The sequence below is a fragment of the Coturnix japonica genome, chromosome 2 (assembly GCF_001577835.2).
Source record: "Coturnix japonica isolate 7356 chromosome 2, Coturnix japonica 2.1, whole genome shotgun sequence".
NCBI lineage: Eukaryota > Metazoa > Chordata > Aves > Galliformes > Phasianidae > Coturnix > Coturnix japonica.
In genome coordinates, this window is record NC_029517.1 from 107,600,638 (window position 1) to 107,623,970 (window position 23,333).

General features: G+C 34.6%; 1 protein-coding gene across 3 annotated transcripts in view; it reads left to right on the plus strand.

Moving 5' to 3' along the window:
* The window catches only part of HNF4G (hepatocyte nuclear factor 4 gamma), a 58,316-nt gene that overhangs the window by 16,045 nt on the left and 18,938 nt on the right, over nucleotides 1-23,333 (plus strand). The window contains exon 2 of one of the 3 annotated variants that reach the window (XM_015855806.2): nucleotides 8,787-8,891. Coding sequence is in view for 2 of the 3 variants with exons in the window: in XM_015855804.2 (XP_015711290.1) it covers nucleotides 21,777-21,894 (118 nt within the window). In the remaining variant the exon portion in view is untranslated. Of the gene's footprint in view, nucleotides 1-8,786; nucleotides 8,892-21,689; nucleotides 21,895-23,333 lie in introns of those variants that run through there. The other 2 variants (XM_015855804.2, XM_015855805.2) reach the window with 2 other exon arrangements.

A 23,333-nucleotide genomic window follows, 5' to 3' on the forward strand; every position in this document is an offset into this window, starting at 1 on the left:
AATTCCTTATTGCTGATCTGGTTGTTAGTGGTTGCAGAGAGAGCTACTATCTAGAGCCCAAGCTGACCACACTGACTTCTGTGCTCCCAGCAGTGATGAGAGTAGCTCCATTGTCCATAGTCCATGCCAGCAGTAGGAGCTGGAAATCCACTGTTCTTGCTCTATCTTAAAGTTGTCTTCTGTTTTTTTCTGTTTTAGATTTTTCCATTGGAGGTTATCACGTATTATCATGGTAAAAATAGTGGTTATTCTAGCACAATCTTCACAAAGTAGAAAGATATTTTAAGTTATTATTTCAACCATATTCTTGCAGAATGATTCATCTTTACTGATACTAGCCTATGTTTGTTATGCCCTTGCATCAAAATACCAGAATGTCACATCTGGCCACGTGGTGCTTTGTGATTTTTGCCTCCTGCTCTCAGGACCATTCCATCCTGAGAGCAAGTAACTGCCATAGCTCCTGCTCTGTCCTGGTGAGCAGGAAGCAAGGATCTTCTGCTTTTCCAGGCCTTAAAAGACTAAGGCTTAAAAGTTTTTAAGTGCTTTCTGGTTAGGATTTTAGACATTGTTACAGTATAGTTAGTTTTCTAAAAAGCTTTAGGCAGATTTTCTCCAAAGTGCTCTAAAAGAAACAAAACTAGCATGGATTAAAATTGAAGGATTTTTCCTGGATTAATGATTGTTTAATAGATAGAAAACAAAGGGTAGGGCTACAAAGTCATACCTAGACCCATCCAGATAAATTGGTATTGCTTGTACTTCTGCTACTCAGTACATTCACCAGCATATCTTGAAAGGCCTTGATTCATAAGCTAGTAAAGTTTTTTGCAGTTGCAAATCTATTGGGTAGACCCATAGTGCATCCAAATCTTGTGTATTGGATGTGGATCTTGTAAGCCAGTTAGAAAGGTGTAAGAGGATTTGCAAAGGTATCCTTTACATGTCATTTTGGTGTCAGACAGGATGGCAGCCATGAAAGGTTTTTGTAACTCCTTCAGAAGCTTTGGGTAAGGAGCAGGACGCTTGAGTTCTGTTCTCCACAAACCATACTGGAAATGGTAATAGAACAGATGTATTAAAACGGTCAGACAGTACTGATTCCACGGGACTTCTAAGTATGTCACTTTCTTTTCTATTAAGTGTTTTGTAATTTTTGCTGATTTTTTTCCTGCAAGCCCATTTGATTATACTTAGTACAGCCTTGATGCAGTTCGCTTGAATTGCTGTATCAGTGAGATTTGCTGAAATAAGTCACACATGAATTGTAGGCCATTATCTATCATTAACTCATCTAGAATTTCATGGTGAACTAAGTGCTATGTATAATGTGTTTCTCAATTGCTACTGGCTATGTTGTCTTAGTGTAGCAGAATGTGACTGATACACAGTTGATGCAGTTCAGATAGATGGAAACCAATTTTTTAAAAAGAGCCTTAGTTAATAACTGAAAATATTGTGCATTATTTCAGTTATTTCAATTGATGTATAGACATTTAAATTAAAATTTATCATATATTTATTTTGGACTTATTAGTTGCATACATTTCACATGAAATTCATATCTGTGCAGAAGAACAAAGAAAAGCAAACTTGAGCTCTTTTATTCAGGATATGTTTATAAATTAAAATAAAAAAAAAGGCATTTTGCAAGATAAGCAGTTTCTACTTTAAAATAACATATTTCATAAAAGAGATTTCATTTACACCTGAAACCAAGCTCTATGCCCACAAGCATTTATTATTGTTATAGTTATTTACAGTTAATTGATGACTGATGAGCTCAAGACAACAATGGACTAGCAAAAATAAACTTTCACTATTATACTTCTCTATGGAATACTTAGGATTATGGTCAGATTTTCAAAAGGGTTTATGCATAGAATGATTCTAATAGGCATCTACTGAAATACAGCATCCCTATCCTAAGCTGTGTCTGTAAACCAAACTTCCTGAGTGACAGCAAAAAAGAACAGGACAAAACCTCCAAGCAATGTTACACTGAGCACTACAGCTGTGTGTGTGTGTGTAAAGGCACTGTACAAGATTCCTGCTCTTTTTCACCCTCTTCTGAGTGTTACTCTTTTGTCTCTCATTCAGTATTTCAGCTGAGAGTCACACATTTTACCTTGCTGGTTCCTATCAGGATTGAGGCCAGCCATTACCAAGAGCCATAGGTTTTCCTGCAGTGTAGACAATACATCTCACAGTGCCTGAATATTACTGAGAAATCTCTGTGTATCATTTTTATGGGGCTACTCAATCTTCTGCTGGTCTGTTGTTTGCGTATGCATCTTGTGTCAGTTTGTTCAGTGCTGTTTTGCTGAGAAGATGACTTTCTAGTGAGGCTGAGATCTCTGTCCTTGTCTGCTTCTTTACTGTTGAGAACTGCTTGGGACAGAACGTTCTCTATGGGAAGAACACTGCTAGGCTGGTACATTGCAGTCTTTTTATATCTACTCATTGCTTCTAATCTTCCCTAATTTTATGTAATTTCCTGTAGACTTGCTAGGTCTTTGCACAATGTTTTCTATACTATGTCTACCAATAGTTAATGGAATATTTCAAGTAAAATCAATGGTTGCCTATAAACACTGTAATAAATATTTTTATGACATAAAACAATTGCAGACTTAAGGGCATTAAAAAGTGAAAAAATTTATTTTCTTGGTGTGAATAAAATTTAACTATCTTCCATCAGTCATTCCATTGAGCCATTATCTGAAGATCATTTTCATGCTCATGTGAGCTATTTCTAGATGTATTTCTAGACTCAACTGTCTTTTCTAATAGCACTTAATAAGAGTTTTAGATAGCTTTCCTTACTGTCTTTTTTGAAATAAGTATCCTGGTTCATTTTTTTCATGTAAATCTGAAAAAAAAAACAAACCAAAACTGTCCTTTGTCCCTCAGTACCTTCTAGAAGATACTGCAAATTGCTATTGTAGCAGATGTAGTGCTACTTTGTAATAATTTGTACACTTTGTGTGTGGATTTGGTTACTGATTGGTATACTTTATGACTGCATTCAGTTAAATATTGGAAGTTTATTGTGTGAAGATATTTGTTTAGCTTAGTACAGGCATGTTGGAAAATCGAGAAAAGTGGCTTGAGAAAACTCTGCTCTAACAGAGCTTGTGCTACAAGCAGTACCATTCACTTTTGTATGCCTCTGACCTGCAGTGGTTTCACTGATGAACTCGTCCAAGTGAGTGGCAAAAATCTGTGCTCTTTGACATAGGAAATAAAAGTCTAGTAAGATTGAAAAGGATAAGAAACAAGAGGATAGACATGAGAAGGTAATGATAAAGAACTGCAGGAGCTTGAGTGAAATCTGGTTGATTGTTTTGCTTCTCACTGGTCACAAGGTCCCCACAAGAAAAAGTCTTACTGGCTAGCTTGGCATGCGGTCTAGACCATACTTTAACTTGGGACCTTCTTCAGGTCAGAATAATTGTGTAACTTCATAGAAGAGTTGAAGAACTGACAGAAATGGGTGTAAATCTCAGTCTGGGTTCAGTGTTGTGCATGTAATTGGAGCTACTTAGAAATATAATTTTATTTGCTAAGGTTCAAAAGGTTTTATTTTTAACTTTGATTAATAATTTTTCGTATTTTGATTAACTAACATTTTAGTTATTTTGATGACCCACTTGCTCCTCTGTTTTCATTTTAACCACCGTTGTTTTACACATACCTTTTTACACATTTCCAGAAAAATTGTTCTCTATATCAACAACATTTAGATTTTGCATAACAGTTAGTTGGCATTCTTGTCAAGTATCTCTGATGATGTTACCGTAATTACTGAAGAACTAATATAGTGAATGCTTACAGAGTCCTGAAAAAGTTTTCCTTTTAAAAAATCCAGGAATATGTCTGTTATAATTGCATAAATGAACATTTTTCAACTTCTTAATTTATCAGCACATTTCATTAGAGATTATTAAGATTTCTTTAAAGATTATTATTTCATAGAAATGTAATTAACTTAAATTGCACAGCCCTCTCTCTCTTGTGTATAGAATCAGACACACTATATGTGTGATGAAAAACAAATTGCTTGTAAACATTAATTTCTCTGCATATTTTGTTGTTTTGTTTATGATATCTGGTTGAATTGGCCCAGAGTTTCATTCTGGAAACAAAAGTGTAGCTATTAATGTGAATTTATTTGCTTATCCAGCTTCAGTATCAGCTTTTCTTATTAAGTAAAGTTCATGTTGGGCACATTCTGACAATGAGTTCTTACAACAGTTTAAATGTGTAAGTAAACAAGGCACAGTACATATAGACATTTAAAAAAGAAAAGAAAGAAAATGTCATCTGCAGAAGTCGGCTACAGATCACTTGGTATTTTTCTTGTTGACAGTCAAGTTTCATTGCCACTATTTATGTTATGAATGTTCTATTTAAATATACTAAAAATACTTTCGTGTTTTTTACTGCAGGATAATTCAGACTTCATTATCGACATTGTTTCCTGATTTATTTTTAGTTTCCCTATTCGGAAAAGTCTTCTAAATTTAGGGAGGCATAAAATTGATAGAAAGCTGCATATGTTTTCCCAGCCCTTTTCAAACTGTGTGACACTTTGTCAAGAGTATAAAATTATGTAGCAGAGAGTAAAATATGGATTGCACAAAAATCAATCATCCGGAAAGGGGCAATATTTTTATTTTTCTTCCACTATTTTTTTTTTTAATGTTTTCTTCTATCTGCCTATGTTTTATTCTCTCCTGCTTTTTAAGTAAAAAGATGTGATTTATACACAGTGCTCTATTTTTGATCCTGACTCAATGAAATAATTCAACATGTAGGTCTTCTTTATTGTGTTTTTATTCCAGTAGGCCTTTTTTTTAATTATTTTTATTTTTATTTTTTTTCATTGTACCGTACTGTTTGATCATTTGAAATTTCCAATACAAAAGGAGTTTGGTTTTTTTTTTCAGTAGTTTTTGATCAACTTTCCTATATATAGCATGCTATTTGAAGAATGTTACCAAGCTATAAGCCTTTTCTCTGTATCATGTACACTTACTTCTGTAAACACAACCTGCTGTATCTTTTTGCTTACGATATTAATACAACATATCACATGCTGTCTAGGTCAGGTAATTTATTTGTACTAAGCATTTGCTAGTTTATGCTTGGGCTTCCACATTTGTGTAGCTCATCCCAGTTTGAAAGAGGCCAGTTTCCCTGAGCATGCTGGAGTCAAGCAAAACACTGCTGAAATCTGCAGAAAAATATACTCTGATAAAACATCTCTAAAAAAGTCTAGAAGAGATGGGGACAGCACGAGCACTGCAACAAGCGTGAAGTATAGCAGTACAAAATTTAGTTTAAACCCCCAGAGATTACTTGAAAAGAATCCCAGGTTTTCCAGTTGAGTAGTGATTTAGAGAGCAGTCCTGCTAAAGAAGAAGGGGAAATCCTGTCACATCTCATTATGATATAGTAAGTAATTCAACAAAGATCTCTTCCAGGTTCTGGAATAATTTTTTTATCCTGAAAAAAAATGGCTTAGTGAAAGCATTTCTTTAATTTCAATACCTGTCTGAAGACATGTTGGCTTCATGACACAAACAATATTTTTTGGATTTAATGCATAGGGAATTATTTAAATAAAATGATAAAATCAAGGAGAGAATAGATCAATTGAAAATAAACAAGGGGGACAGGGAAAGAAGAAAGAGGGAAATGTTGGGAAGGAAATACACAGCATGAGCGAGGTGAATCTAGAGTGATTCTGCAGACATTTTTCATGAAAAAGTGGCAACTCTAAAAAGATAAAATGGAGTAATTTTCGTGGATACATACCCAGTCTATCGATGGGTATATAGATAGATGGGTATATAGATAAACAAGGGATGGTTAAAAGGAGAAACTGGAAATAAGTGGAAATAAGCTACTGGCTTTTATTATTATTATTTATTTATTTATTTATTTCATTGAGACCACGTTTGTGGCTGTGACTAACCACTGGACTGTGATGGTTTACTGGACTTTTTTGAAGGTTGTTGATCATTTTAAAATCAATATGGGTACTCCTGAAGGACAGGCACGTGCTCCCTGTTAAGAATAACTGGATTATGTAGCACTTGTCAGTACTAGTTAGTAATCAGGGCAGATAATCTCAGTGTCCCCTTCTGGCAATAATGTTTCCTAACAGTTCTTAAAGAATAAATTGTGAATTAAAGATAGAGGAAACTAGTCTTAAATAGTTAATAGGTAACTATAGCTCTTGAAGGAATGTGGTATTTTAATAGGAATGGATTTTAGATTGACATAGCAGCGACTGGAAAAGTAATCACAGTATGCTATAGCTAGTACAGCTTAAATTTGACTGCTATTTTGAGGGGATAAAAGCCTGACTGGTCATCTGATTCACAAGTAGCTAGGTTTTAAATATGTTTCTTACAACTACAAAAGTTTCTGCAGTGTACTAACACCCACCAAACTCTATTTGATGTTTCAGCCTTTTTAAGTTCCTAATTTTGACAATATACTTAAAGAATGAGGCCCACATTAACACATTATAACAAAATCTCAGTGCAGCTTTGCAAATTTTGAGTGAGTGGTTTTAAACTGAATGTGAGATTTAGATTAGGTGTTGAAAAGAAGTTCTTTGCTCAGAGGGTGGTGAGACTCTAGAACAGGTTACCAAGAAAAGCTGTAGATGCTCCATCCCAGGAGGCATTCAAGACCAAGCTGGATGGGGTTCTGGGCAGACTGATCAGGAGAGTGGCAACACCCTCCTCAGCAAAGGGATTGGAACTAGATATTCTTTAAGGTGCCTTCCAACCCAAGTCATTCTGTGATTTTGTGATTCATTCTTCTTACCCCAACTATTCTTCAAGTATTGCTTTGAAAGAAAACAAGTTTTGGCTGAATTTAAAAAACCTCATTTTGGACAACCAATCTTTCTTTCTGTAAAGTGTTTTTCTGATTGTTAGTTTTGTTTTGCTTTCATGGTTTGTGTGACGCAGGCTTTAATGCATTGAGCATATCCTACAATAATCCTAACCAGGGATTTGAGTCAGAGGAAATTTAGTAGCAGCTCCAGGTATCACTGGGTACGAAGGTCTTAGTCATTAAGGACCACAACTAAATAAACATGCTGGGATATGATTACTTTATTGCTCTTTGTTCATTTTATGTCATATCATTGCCTTGCTAATGGCTATAGGATTAAGTGTGTAAGGGAGTTCTGAAAATGTAGAACTGAAAGAGGTATATAAAGAAGTGTGTGCTTCCCATAGAGATTCTATCTTTTCCTAATCACAAATGATGGAGAGACCAATTTACCTTGCATAGATAAGCAAGGGTAAGGAGAGGCACAGAGGGACTTCAAGAACAGATCCATTTCTAGGCTTCATCCTCACTTTAGTACAGCTGATGATTTTTATGTGCCTTTATAGTGGCCCCAGTGGGAGAGGCTGTGCCATTACACGTGCTGCATTTTTCCAACCCAATTAGCTGAACGGTACATTTCTGATCCATGGTTGATGTGTGAAAATATGCATATGAGGATTACTTTAATATATACATAAATACCAAATAAAACACTTTCATTTCTGATAATGTCAAAATCAATCTTGTATACTGGTGTAGCAGTATCACTTCTGAGGACAAAAAGTACTGATGGGTTAATAATTTTACTGCTTTCTATTTTGCATGCACTGCAGTTTATAAGATCAATAAAGAATATAATGCCTCAGCAGACCTACAATTTAGACTGTAAGAATCTCTGGTCTTGACTAAAGTCCTGCTGTATCTAAATAAGGGGAGCTATTTTCATCCCAGGTGTCTAGAAGTGATTTTCTGTGTTGTCATTTTCTTCCACAAGGAAGCACAATGTATGACCCATAAGGTTTCTAGTAAAGTAAAAAGCAAAGCAAAGAATGATGTCTTAAGATAAAGCTAGTTTTCCATTTCATCTTCATTTGTTTTGTTTTAACCGGAGAACCTGAAAATAACATGTACTTACCTGGCATTTACTAACAAGGAATCATATTTCAGATGTAGAAAAAAAAATGTATTTCAGAACTTTACCATTGTATATATACCAACATAAAATTGTTTTGGATTTATAGGTAGCATGGATGAAAAAACCAAAAGATGTAAAACAGAAAAGATAGATAGTACTGTCCAGCTAAAGCTCAGCTTTTAAAAATGCAAGTCATCCTAGAAAAATCAGCAAGGCAGCATGGGATATAAGGGGCTTCTCAAGATTGCTACAAAATATGCCTTGTTTTCCTTCATACCTTCATCCTTCTTGAAATCCTTTGCACGTAGACCAATTAAACATATTTTTCTTTTAGATTTTTCTACTATGCATCCTGTTTTACTGCATAGTTTATCCAGTACCTAAACACTAGGGTCATCCAAACAGCAGGGAATCTTTTATTCATATGCTTCTCTGTTCCTTTTAAAACAGTTTCACAATTTTAAAAGCTTTCTGTCTCTTCTTCCCTATACATAATCCTTCCAGATAGCATTTCAAGACCTTGTTTAAATTCTATGGTTTTTTGTTTGTTTGTTTTGTTTTTTTGGGTTTTTTTTTTTTGTTGTTGTTGTTTGTTTTATTCTGCAAGTGAAAAAAAATCTACGCTGTCTGATGACAGCCTTTTCTCAAAGTTTCTTAAATCTTCAATAACACCTTTGTACCTTGACTAAAAGTATTGTATTCTCATCCTTTATAATCAAAATAATTTTTTTAGGAGCATGATTGGTTTACATTACAGGTAGTTTCACATTTATTTTACTTTTATTGACTGCAGGTGTTACCTACAGGTGAAGATGGAAACACAGACCAGGAAGTCAGCCTTCCCTCATCTGTATATGGAGAACTGAATCTTTTTTACTCTGTTGTTTTGTGCTTGAATGTAAGTAAAGTTTTGCTGCATGGTTCACTAACATACTTGCTTACTAAAGACTATATGGTTAGTTGTCCTGTTTTGACATGTCACTCTCTCAGAAAAAAATGATGACTGTTTGGAGACACAACTATCCTGAAAGGCACATAAATATCTGTGACACTGGAGAAACTGGTGGTAGGTTAGTGGAAGGTGTGCACAGCGCAAAGACTTTTACTGGTATGGTGTATTATCAATTGTGTGCAATCAATAAATTGTTCTACCAAGGCTGTGCATACTACTTTTCAGGCATACTACTTTTCTCCTTCATCATACATTATTACTTCAGCTGTCCATATTCTCTTATATCCTGGGTAAGGTGACCAGAAGACCAGAGAACCACTATTGCCCCTGAAGATCTTGTCCTGAAAGCTTATGACTTTTTATACTCATTTTATCAGATATTCTTCAGTTCTAAGCTTTAAATATACAATATTAAATATTAATAATAATAATAAATAAATAAATACCTTTTCTACTTCATTAAAAGAATTCTACTGTGAACTCTCTCTACCCAGTGAATTCTATAATCCTTGTTTTTTCCTACTCAGTGGCAACTTGCATGTTTGGAATTCATTCCAACTTGCTTCATCAGGATGATTTTTTGTACATTTTTCTTGTTTAATTATATAACATTTATTTTGCTCAATTTGTGCAAACATCCTTTGGACTTGTTACAGTTTGATTTTCTGTCAAGGATAGTTGCAAAAAGAGAAAATGATATTCAGAGAAAATAATGCTAGAATGTAACTTATCTGCAATTCCAGTAACAACTTTGTGAATTTGAACACATTAGTAAAGAACATTTCATTCAAGTGTATGCTACCACAAAACTTGCTAAACACATATGAGAATAAAGCTGCTATAATCTGGGCAAATTAGATGGATTACATCATTTGCATATCAGCTGCAGTCAGTATAGTTCTGTTAATTGTTTATCATGCTATGGTTAACTTTCTGTCATTTATATTTGCTAAATTGATAATTGGAATACCATATTTGATATTGCTCAGTGACTACTTAAAAAAAAATAAATGTAGTAACAATGCAATGTTGTACAACATAAAACTAGAAAAGATCTTCTGAGTCATCAGTTTGGCTGATATCATCAATAATAACATTCATAAATCTGCCTCTTAAAACTAGTTGAGTTCCTTGCCTCTGCTGCCTCCGCTATGTAATTGGAAGTTTGTCACAGTGCTCTAATTCTTCCGCATTTAGAATCTCTCCATTTGATAAACTAAAATTTATTCCTTTGTTCTTATGACAGTACTGTTTCATTATCTAAATAGTTGGTTTTTTTTTGTTTGTTTGTTTGTTTTCCCTCCTTATTCGTCATGCATGATTTCTTTGTAGAAAACACTCCCTCTCATTGTTTACTTCCCTGAGATGGGTAAACCAACTCTTCTCAGTCCTCTTCTATAATATGTACATTCTCTTGCCCTGAACGTGGCTGGCAAGCCATTAGTGCTCCTTAACTTGAGCTGTAATGGCAACTTTTAAGCCCTTTCACAAATGTAGATGGAAGCAGAAATACTGATTAGTCTTGTGTGAATGACAGCAGGGGGTGTAGATGAGTTCTGCTACCTCTAAGGAGTGTGTTCAGAAGTACAGGTGGAAGCAGCTGGTTGATGGTTGACTTCGTGGTCTGGCTAAGAGAACAGATGCTCCAGTGTCTCAGTTACAACTCTTTGAGACATGTAAGCTAATCTTTTCATGTAAAATAACTTAAATATTTCTTGTTATATTAGAGAATGCCGTGGTAATTTAGCTTGGAAAGATATTATGATTTGTAATAAGGAGAAACCTTGTGCTAAGGAAGAAGGAGGAGCCTGGCTGTTGAGCAACTCTGATGAAAAGATCCAAAGGGACAATAGCAGACAGGTTGTCAAGCATGAGCTACCAGTGTGTTCCTGGAGCAGAGAGGGCCAACAGCATCCTGGGCTGTTCTAAGGAAGTGATTTCAAGTGGGATCAAAGACAGTGATTTTTTTTCCCCTTTATCTTAGACAGCATTACTTTGTTCAATTCAGTGTCACTACTTCCTTGGCTGTATTTTATATTCACATCTCCTTCAGGAAATAACATCAAGCTAGGTTTTTATTGTTTTAAATTTTATTTTTATTAATGCTTGTCTTCAAAAAACACATTACAACTATCTGCCACAGTATTATTTCAGTCAAATTATCTTAAAACTTGTAAATTATGAAAAAAACTGGTGTCCTGATTCATCTGTAAGTCTTCTGTAGGCAGACAAGTGAAAAAATACTTCTTTTATATGAAATAAAATTTTGGTTACAACAAGGTTTGTGTCTTCCTGTATTGTTAGGATTCAGTGATTCTATGATTCTATGAAGAATTCAGGGTCCTAAAGTAATTATTTCAGCCACATTTCCTAGGAATTGTTGGATTTCTGACATTTTTCTTTTTCTTTTTTTTTTCCCCGTGCAGTTTTATTTATTTATTTTATTTTCCAAAGAGAGGAATGCAGGTCATATTAGATAAATCACATAAAAATTCATTCTTAGATTTCCAATTAGAAAAAAATTGTACTATGTTTCCTTTCCCTGACACATATTATATGTCCAAAAAACCCATAATTGTGAGGCTGCACTGTTTTAGTTGTACTTAGTTAAAAGCCCAGGCAAGGCCAAGTTTTAAGCAGGATAAACCATTCTATAAAAGAGCAAGGAGAGCATCCACTCCAAACTGCAAATGTTGCTGTCTCTTCTGGTGCAACAGTTCTGTTGCTGCTAGGTATAACAGCCAGTCTACCATAACAGTGCATACAAGTCTAGAGCTTACATTACCTAAAAAAAAGTGTATGCTGTCACCCCTATTTCTCCCACTCACCTGCAGAATTTGAAGTTTTTCAAATAATTAATTTGTTGTATGTGTAATAAAACCTTACTATAAATGGTTGGATACACCCACTAATGACCTTTTTGTCATCTGTCAAGTCATCTTAGTTTGCTTACACACCAACTCTTTTGACTCAGCCTTCCTGATTCTTAAACAAATTTGTTCTGTGGTTCATTCTGATAAGGAGATACTTTTCTAGGGGGCTTTTGCTTACTTTACAAGTTGAAAGACTGACTTCTCACAGGAAGTTACTTTTACCATGCTCCCAAGTAAGATAGGGATATACAAATACTAATGTGTTTTAAATGCTGATATATTTACAGAACTTAATGATCAAGTGGACTGTTACCTTGGATATTTTCTCACATGTGTAATTAAAGCAATATAATTACCTGGATAATGAATCATTTTTAGATAGGGAAGGTTGCCAGGGCATTTAATCAGTAATGACTACAGTTAATAGCTACTTTTTTTTCTGTTGAATCAGAGGAAAAGTTTTTTGCATTTACAGAATTGCTTTGAAAAATCACCCAAGTTTTGGTGTGCAGCAATTTTTTTTTATTTTTTTTTATTTTTTTTTTTTTGGTGATAAGATATCACCTAAGATATAGTTAATAGATCTGTTGTGATTTCTCCTTTTACTCAACATAGTTTTAATAAGGCAGCTTAATCTGTCATGGAAAGCTGTTCCTGTGAGTGCAATGTCCCTGCAGGATGGAGAACTGACATATGTATGTCCACTGCATGCTTTGTATTTCTGATTCCCAACACCCAAGGAAGAACTGACTAAGCTCTGAGCCTCTCCACATGCTTAATGTTCCTTCTGAAGGAAACTACAGGAGAAAGAGTTGCCATACTTGGAGGTATTTCTAGTAGAGTCAACATCTCTAACATCTCTAAGTATTTAAGAGATATGGGTAGGTTACGTTAAGGTGTATGAGTTAGTGGTAGCCTTAGTAATGTTGGGTTAATGGTCATTTGCATCATTTGGGTTGCAAAAGACCCTCAAGATCATCCATGATTTGGTGATCTTGAGGGTCTTTTGCAACCTAAATGATGATATGATTCTTTATATCCGTATCCTACAGTTGCAGGGAATAAGTCAACCCAAAGTCAGGCATGTTTGATGTTTCTTTTTAGAAGTGCTTTTTTCTTTCCTTATACACAAATCAATTAGACTTCCAGTGTACATATTGATGACTGTTGTAGGCACATGCACTCAAGTGTCACAAGCAGTATAAGCTCTCCTTTGCTCCAGTCCATTGTTCATAAAAAGAGGAATATACTTTCGTCCTCTCTCATAGATACAGAGATGACTGCAGGATTCTTGGTTAAAGTAATGAGGCCTACTTGAGTACACTAAAAACAGACTATATGACCACATGGATATTGCCTATGTCCAGAAAACCCACCCTGACACAGTTTATCTATAATATTTAATGTAGAATTGATCTTACATTGTTATAGCTATACATAATGATTCAGATTTGCATTGTGGTTTTGGTAATTTTGGTCATAACTGCACCTATGACTGTTTCTCAAAGCTTCCTCTTACGTAGACTTAAGATTAAGCTCAAGTAAAACTTTTCAGTATTACTTCCCTCATCGTTTCCATGCCAGCAATTTTTTTCCTGCTCAGCTTGATCAGTGTTCTGGCTTTGTTCTTCAAACAGATAAGTCCATCTTAGCTCTCATAAGATTAATCATCAGTTTTTAAAAGGGACTTTTGTTAATTTTGAACTTATTTAAATTACTGTCAAAAATCTGTTGGGAATGGATTTATTTTTATCTTTTAGAAGTCACAGGAGTTAATGTTTTATCTTTACCTGGGAACACACCTAGCATTAATTTCCTACTGCAGACAGTTCTCTTTTATGTGAACTGGGATATGAAATTATTGCATGCGCAGTGAAGATGCTTCTGCCCATAAACATATCAACTCTCCAGGACCTTCCTAATTCTTAGAAAAGCTCTGTATTTTCAAGGAGATACTGTCATCATTTGGTATTTGCTGAAAGAATGGCTTTGTTCTCTTAAGGAAAATAATGTAATAATTTGAATGTGAAACTTCTTGGCTTCTGACCCAATGTAATGGCTACATTTGACCAATTTAGGAATATTAGAAGCTTTGGATGATTGGTTTTGATACTGAAAACTAGTTTTTTAGCAGTACTCAGAGAAAAATCATCCTTTTGAAAGTCAGGATATTTTACATGCATGCCTCCTGAGGATATGCGATGTTCTAAAAATTGTCATGTTTATTTACTGCATAAAATTGAGTTCTTTAAATACTTTAAAAGACTGGTCCAAAATAGAATTCAAATAGAATGTATTCCCTAATACTTTCCTCTTGTACATGTAGTATTTTGAATTTTCTCTCTCTTTGCTGTACATTCAGCATAAACTCTTTTTTAGCTCACTGTGAACTTCTCATTAACTGATTTTCGTGACAATAAAAATAAAAGAAGTTGTCAAGCGAAGCATAACCATGCCAGTGTCTTGGAAGAGTTAAGCTGATTGTGTTGACACAAAGTTCTTTCTGCAGGAATGTGATGAGTCAGTTCAGACACTAGTTAAAATTTTTAATTTTAGATAGAGTAACTGAAAATAAGGGGACTTGTCTGAGTATTTAGTTATTTAATTAGTTTTTTTTTACGTAGGACTAGGAGTTACACAGTTACTAACTTGGGTAGAAGTGTACTGAGTTCATCCTGAAAAATTATGTAGAATATATAACTCATTCAGCAAGGGATAGGATTTAGAAGCTAGAAGACTCGTGATAATTAATTCATCACACAGAAGGATTATAAGCAAGATTTAAAAAACAAAACAAAAACAAAAACAAACAAACAAACAAACAAACAAAGCAAACTGTCCAGATAGTGGTTAACCTTTTTTAACTCTTTTATTACTTATTACAAAGACAAGGGTGTTTACATGTGGAATAATAAAAAAATATATATTTATCATTATATAGGATTTCTCAAGATAACATGGATAAATTACAAGCTACCTAACTGGCTATATAAAACATTGTTTACGAGTCAGTTTCAATAAAAACCTGCCAAGGAGGCTTGTTAAGAAATTACTAATCACATGAGGATGACTGAACAAGAACTTTTAATCTTGCTTATCAATATCATGATGTTTTGGTTTTACCTTACACCTGAACTCTTTTCTATTTTCTTCTCAGTTCATTCTGCTCTCCAAGACAAATCTCTTATTAATAACCCTGTGTATCAGAAAATAATAAAAGTTATCTGACCTAAGCAAATAATTAACAAGTCACTCCAGTCATTTAACTGTAACTCAGCAAGTCTTGCCACAGAACTGTATGCTACAAAAATCCTCTAAGCCTTCTAAGCTGGCAAAACTTCATGGCTATTGTGAGTTTTCGAGAAGAAAATGAACTGAAGAATATTCAGTTAAAACAGAAATATTAAACTCTACCAAATAGTAATCCAAATACCTAACAGTAAACCTTATCTGATGATAAGTAAAAACCAGAAGTATCCTATTTTATTTTTTTTGCATGCTTCCACCGTATGTAAATGCACAATTATCTACATATGGTTAGAAAATTTATTGTTAATCCGTCCATAAAGCAAGCACAGAAATGGACTGAGGTGGAAAAATGCAGATTTGCTATTAGCTCATGGAGAAAATCTTCACACAGACAATATAACATCAATAATTACTAGAATCCAATATTAAGGACTGAGACATATTTGTACAAGGTGGGGAGATTCCCCCTGCTAAATACATTTTTTTAGGCACACTTGATTCAGGAGCCAATCCAACTGTTAGAAAAACACTGAATAGAAATTTTGGTGCGTATACATGCATATATGTATGTACATTTTATATAAGCCAAGATTTTAAATCTGCTTGTGTCTGTCTACATTTGGCTCAAGGTCTACTGTGGCCAGATTCCTCCTGGAAGTGGTAGATCGAGAAGTGTGTGAGAACTGTGTCTTCAGTTCTTTAAGTCCTAATTGCTAGTCTCCTAACTGGGAATGCTATGTCATGACTGACACTTTTCCGTTAGGTGTCCTTTTAAATCTTCACATAAATATGTCCTGCTCCAAGAGGCACAATCTTGATTTTGGGTTCTCCACCACCCAGACACACTGCTTTCCATCAGTGCAGTTGCATAGTTGCTAGTTGACATTTCATTGTGGCCTGTATGCAGCGGTCCATGTGCCACTTCTAGACTATGAGGTGGCTGTTCCTGGGCTATTTCTGCTCTTAAGCAGTGTTTTTTTTGGTGGAAGGCTGTCCAAAATCCCTCTGCTAAGGTGAACACTGAGTAATGTCATAAGAAAACTTTAAAGCATTCGCTGTTCACATACAATTATTGTAGGAACAACCTAGCTCTCCTTAGTTGAAGAAATTCACTGTAATATGAATAATAAAGAGTGAATAATGAAGTGAAATAGTAAGAGTAGCAAAAATAACTCTGATACTAGTAGTTAATCAAAGGCTGGAACATCACACACAAATACAATGCTGGTTTTGCTGGACTACTGACAGAAAGGAGCACAGCACACTAGGAAAATGCAGAAAATATTATCTAAATCACTGTGATCTGTTCAGAATATTAGTGAATCCAGTGTAAGAGTCATCCTTAATAAATGCCTTGATACTAAAAAGAGACATCCAGAACTATGAATTTGTGATCTGAAATATTTTGTACTATGCAAGTTGCTACCTAGGAATCATGCTGATATTCTGCAAACTGATGTATGTGCATGTGAGAAATAAAATCAGATAAACCAGATAACTTTGTTTACCTTGACCTTACAAAATGGGTGTAACATCTTTCCTTTGCATATGGCATCATTATATTAGTGTTTCTATGCTAGTAGCCTATCTCCTCAATGACAATGTAGAATGTAAAATGAATAAATCATGTATCCTTTTAGAATAAACTGCAGAGAATAAAATTTGGAATATGGAACAAGGATCTGAAAGTGGGCTATATCCTCAGCTTGTGTAAATTAACTTCAGATGCCATGGAGACTATTTATCAAGCTTGAAATATTTTACAGCTTTCATATTCCTTTGATATTTCCCCTTAAGTGCAGATAGGGCAGAGACCTCAGTGGCTGCAAGGTTAAAACTGTAAATTGCACTTCAAAGAATTTGGAGTGTTAAATCTGCTAGTCACCTTTGAAATTCTGGTGTAGACTAGTCATTGACATCTTCATAACTCCTGGGCAGTATTGCCAGCTTGCAAAGCACTCTAAAGAAGGTGAACCTATTGCATTTGACCATAAGCCATCCATGTTCTTTGTCTTCTCTGTGTATACAGATTTGTAGCTGTGGAAATTGTGATCTACTAGATGAATACTTTTGGAAGCCAAAAGCATAAAAACAGTTCACACCTCACAGTAATGATCAGTTCCTGTTACTCTAAAATGGGGGAAAAAAAGAAAAAAGAAAAAAAAATAGAGAAAGAGAGGAAGAGAGAAAGAGAGAAAGAGAGAAAGAGAGAAAGAAAGAAAGAAAGAGAGAAAGAGAGAAAGAGAGAAAGAAAGAAAGAAAGAGAGAAAGAGAGAAAGAGAGAAAGAGAGAAAGAGAGAAGGAAGGAAGGAAGGAAGGAAGGAAGGAAGGAAGGAAGGAAGGAAGGTGAAGAGAGGAAGGAAGGAAGGAAGGAAGGAGGAAGGAAGGAAGGAAGGAAGGAAGGAAGGAAGGAAGGAAGGAAAGGAAGAAGGAAGGAAGGAAGGAAGGAAGGAAGGAAGGAAGGAAGGAAGGAAGGAAGGAAGGAAGGAAGGAAGGAAGGAAGGAAGGAAAGAAAGGAGAAAACAAAACTAAAACCCACACCTCTTGTCATCACTTATTAAAGGAATCTGTATTTTTGCTGTATGATCATGTGGAAATCATTGTAATGAATAATCAAATAAGAAAAAAAAGGCAGACTCAGTATGTGCAAGTATCTCAATTTTATAGAATGCCCTTGATGGTCTAAGTGTCTAAAAATGTGTGCAATGGAAACATGCTTAACATAGATTTCCCAGAAAGATTTGTACTTGCATTTCACTGGACATGATTTGTTGCAGATAGTCTAACTACACTGCCTAATACGTGCGCCACAGAAGTCTGCTGTTGATTCTGTTTCTTACTTCACTTTCGTAGTGTTTTATTTAATCACTAAACATTCAGGGTAAAGTCAAAATGAAGATGTTAAATGGAAAAGACACAAAAAATCTAGGTGCTATAAATGTGTTTGGTAAAGCAGAATGCTGATGACGGGTATATATTAGTTTGTTTCTTTGATAGGCTTACTGGAAGTAGTTGTGATCTACATTTGTTCTCAGAATTCACAATTTTTTTCTGAAAATTATTTTAATCAACTCAAAGCCAACTTTGTCTTTTATTTGTTTGAAATTGTGTTGTTGTTTACTTGTGGGGGGCAGGGCATGGAGGGGGCCAGGACACCAAAATCTTAGAGACTTGCCATCATGTTCTAGATCTGCAGGGGACTGTAGGCACGTTTCCATTATGATAGTTAGGTCTTAAGCACAAGAGGTAATTTATTTTACGAAATGTCTAAGAATTGGTTAACATACTTCGATTTATTGCTCTTTTTTAGATGTGATTCACCTCTGATATTTTTGTTTCTTAAAGAATGCTGATGATTTCCATCGTGTAAAATAGCACTGCAACATTATGAATCTTTTATAATATCAAACATGCTCATAATTTTATATGTTTTAGAATACAAGCAAATGTTTCTGAGCCACTGCTCATGATTCATTTATGAAATTATTTGGGGTGGGCAGTGACAGAGCTGATGCAGCCTTCCTGTGGCGGTGCCCGTTGAGGGTGCATTACAAGGATGGGACGCTCAGTCTCTGCAGGCAATACAGAGGTGTGCCTTTATGAGCGAAAGGTGAAAATCCTCACTGACGTGAGGAAATCTGCACGCAGCTTCCTGTGTACCAAGCCTATGGCAAATAATCTGTCTAGTTTGGAAGTCTCTGGCCATGTTGATAGTTGCAAGGTGATACTATGGCATAAGTTCAGGTGGTTTCATTTGGCATGGTTGGTGTGGGCTGCCTGTGTACTCTTATGTGTCAGCAAATGGCAGAAGAGACATAACAGACTGAGTGTTTTATGAAAATAATAAATATTCCAGTTTATTAACATAAATAGGATACCTCAGGAGTATGTCAATTGCAACCCTCCATACTCACAAAACAAAAAGCGATACTGTGATTCCTTATGCATATTCCTTATTCAGAACATGTGAGAAACAAACAAACAAGAATACAACCCTTTAAATAAAGACCTTGTTGTAAGCACCTATATTTCTTACTAAACTAGAGTAATAAGGGAATGTATTGCTACTTGTAAAAAATATTCAGTAGTGATAGTAACCTGAGAGCTGTTTTCATTTTCAGGAAGACATTTTATAGAAATAACCTTGATTTTATTAGCTTGTGTACTATTTTATGCCACAATCAGAAAGAATGATTACATTTATTATGGAGAACTGAACAATTAACAGGGTTAATAGTCCTAAAGATAAGATTGGAATGCTCTCTGTATGTGACTATGAGGTCAGATTTAAAGCAAAAAAAAAAACAACAAAGAAACCCTCAACAAAACCACATGAACAAGTACATTATAGTGCTGCTTCCTGCTTCTTCAGAGTTAGTGCAAAATAATTAATTTTGAAAAATCATTTCCTACTCAAGTTTACACTATCAATATTCTGAACACTATTTTGTAGACTGACTAATTATGCAGCTTTAAAACTTCTGCTTATCTAGGGCTAATCTTGGTCTTAATTCTGGGCCTGCATTGTGATTCATCTTAGGCAGAAAGAAATATTTTACATGGTAGTAGTAATTTAGAATATATTAATTGTTTGTGATTTACTTTTTGAAGTGATAACTCCCCCCAAATACAGTTTTTATGAATGTAAGGTGTAACTGTAAGACATTTTTTTATGAAGGCATGAAAAAATAGTATAAAGAACAGTTCCCTATAGTGTGTGATTTTCCATATTAAAAAATCTATTGGAATGAATTTATATATGACAGAATCACAAAGGGCCAATTCATTCCCTCTCTTTAGCAGTCACCGAGGGGCCTGTTTTGGCAGCACTGAAGAAGTGCTTTAAACAATAGAAGGTATAGCAGGATTTGATCATGTCATACATGCCTTCACTTTTAAATACATTCCCTTATTTTAAGGTTACTTGCATGCCAGACTGTTTTGGAACTAGAGTTTTGAAATACAACTTAGCTAGTGTAAGATATGTTTGAGCTTGTGCAACATATAGTTTTGATAAAAAAAGTCATAGATTCTTTGTAGGATATCTTATCAAAACCTATGCACTAGTAAACATAAGATAATTCTAGTTAACGTAAAACCCTTGTATATCATTTTAAGTAACATTTAATGCAGTGAATTATTTTATTCTTATAACAAGAAACTAGTTGTGTGGCAAATACTTCATTACAACAAATTCTACTATTGAAGAAACTTCAAGCTGAACCAGCAGAGTATAACAGGAATCTATCTCATGATGAAACTACTATGATTTCTTAAACAAATAAAGGCTTTCAACAACAAATAGTTTTTCATCAATCTTAATTTACAAAGATATTTCACATGCTTCTTTTTAAAAAGGGAAAAAACAATAAAGAGGGTAAAAGATAGTTCTCCTTTTACACATCTTTTACTGTGAAATGTAACTTATTAAACAGCATTTCTTTTGTGTTTGTAGACATAGTCTAACACTTAAATTGTAATCCTATAATTCCCAAATACTGTTTTCTGTACTGTGTAGGAAATAAATATAACAGTAGACTAAAAAGGGCACTCTACAAAATCTGCAGAGAATTTGTGCAAGAAGGAACACAATCACAAATACTCTTAAATTTTGGGATGGCTATGTGATAGCAGATATTTTTCATTCAAATAAACATTTAAATACTGTGCATATAGTTACTTCCTCTTTTTGTTTCAGCATAACCTGGAAAGTTTTCCTATACTTTAGTATAACTATTGCTTAGTTGTGTAAAGAGTAGTTCTCTGTACAGTCTCATTTTCAAAGCAAGCACATTTGAAATTCTGCCATGCAGCATTTAAAAAACACCCAATTAGCAAGCAAAATTGAGCAATCTTATGCAGAGATTCAAGTAACTTCTTGGGTAGGGTTTGTCTGGGTTTGCGTGTGTTGTGCATAATAACTGATGAGCAATACACCTACCCAAAATCTCCGCCTTCTGTTCAGAGAAGAAAAATAATTTCTTGTCTTTTTGCCTCAGTCGTGCTGAAAACAGCATACTGCCATCACATTCTGCATGAAGTGTTAGAGCAGGAAGCCTTCTTCTGAGGACATGTGAGTTCCACCATTGCCACTGCAGCAGCACAGTATGTGGTGAGAAGGGACTGTAAAGAGGAGGGGACACTCGTGATTTAGTGTTTATTTTGCTTCAGATCTTTGTTAAGCATGCCTGCACAGCCAGCTCATTGTCACTGTTGAAGAACATGAATAGTTGTAATAATAGATATACTGAGGCTACATAGAAGGGAACTGAGAGTAGTCCATAATTGTATTGAATTTCCTTACTGTTTAGACTAGAGAGAGTAAAATGGCATCTACGGTCTCTTTACACAAAACAAATGTGAGTGGTTTGTTTAGAACCTTTACACAACTACTTGACAACAAAATGTGTAGAAGGTCACAGGAGATAGGAAGCTTCCTGTATGTACCTGAGTTCATGCAAGAACCAGAGCTAGTGTAACTTCTGATAAGGTAATTCCATAAAGCATTCCAAGATTATCAGAAGGGTTGCACTGTATCATAAAAGAAAAAATGATGCAGGTAGAATATAGCATGCAGAAGCAGTTTTCCAGCTCCTCCCACTGTAGGACGCAAGAGACATGGTTATAGTTAACTCTGGATAATCAACCACTGTGAAACAGAATGGAAAGGTTGTACATTTGAGCAGCTTTTTCACTGATTTTGCTCTCAATGATGAGGGTCTCGGAACCAATATTAGACATGGAAATGGCAAACTACAGTGAAGTTTTAGATCCCACATACACCGCATTGGAGTTTGAAACTATGCAGATTCTGTACAATGGAAACGGTGAGTTCTGCTCCATCATACAAAATCATGCCAGTTAGTGGGAAGTGTGAAGTTAATTAAAGTTTTAAGGTGTTAGCAAAATGTTTTATTAATGGAAGATTTGGTGATTGTTTTCAAACTACAAATCTTCTCTTTCACACTTCACCGTTAACTCTAAGTTATTGACATTATAATTCTTTAACATTAAGGAAAATAGGAGAGCAGTTATATGTAATAAAATAACTGAACTGTACTGTCATCAGTCAGTTAATCAAAGGAAGAAAACGTTGTATTCAGCAGTTGTTTTATTTACTGTAAGACAAATGAATAACTAGTATTGACAGTTGGGACATAAAAGTAAATTTTGTATATAGCATTCAGAAGGACAGGACAAAATTATCCAGAGGTTTGTGGGGGGGAAAAAAAATAAAATTAGATACTGTTTCTTGATGCCTGCTTTTTAATCATTGGACTAAAATTTTATTTATTTAAATATTAAGCTAGTCATTCTAGATATGTGTATATATGAATGAGAGTAATCATGTTGGCTCTCTACAGGCTTAGCTGAGGAAGACTATTGGATTTGGCAAATGTAGCATTTTAACTTCGGGTAGAATATTTTGATCAATTTTTATTTTTTATTTTATTTTATTTAATAGGAAGCACACCATTTCATTCTGCCATATTTTAGCACTGAACAAAGCCAAGTAATTTCTGTCTATTAATGTGAAGAAAAGTATCAAGTGAATTAAACTCCCCTGAAGTGTCTTTCAAATCTTCTGATATATTACTTTCTAGTTGTATTTCCAAGGCAGTTATAGTATTTATAAAATATAGTATATATTGAAATACAGAACAAATAGTGATTTGCAGGAAAAATACTCAGCACCTTGCATTTCCCTTGTCTACGTATTCTTTCCATATAGAAGTTAGTTTTTATTACTGGACTTGAATTTTTATTTGAATTTCTCGTATTACTTTACAACCAGCTTAGTAAACAGAAAAGTAGATTTTATTATTGATTTAGGAAGAAAAACAGACCTTCACTGCCTAAATGATTTTAAAGCTATCAACAATGATTATGTAAGTTTTAGAGGATTTATCTGATTTTCCTTTTACTATGGGTGATTTCATTGGTCATTTGTTTTTTGCTGAATCTCATTCTTTCTGTTCTGTTAATGTTACACAGAATGGGAAAGCTGATTAGGGAGGTTATACAGTGCCATGTGTAAGAGATCCAGTTAGTAAAATTATTCACTGTAAATGATTACTTTGACAACTATTATTTACTAAATGCAGTCCTTTTTTCTTCAGTTTGCTTTGAGGTTAGCTCTAGTATTTTCTGATAGAATTTATAAAAAAAAAAAAAAAAAAGGTTGACTTCCATCTACAGTGCTAGTCTGGATCTGAGAGCTGCTTCTTCTAAACTTTCAGATGTGTATTTTCAAAATTTCTAAGTT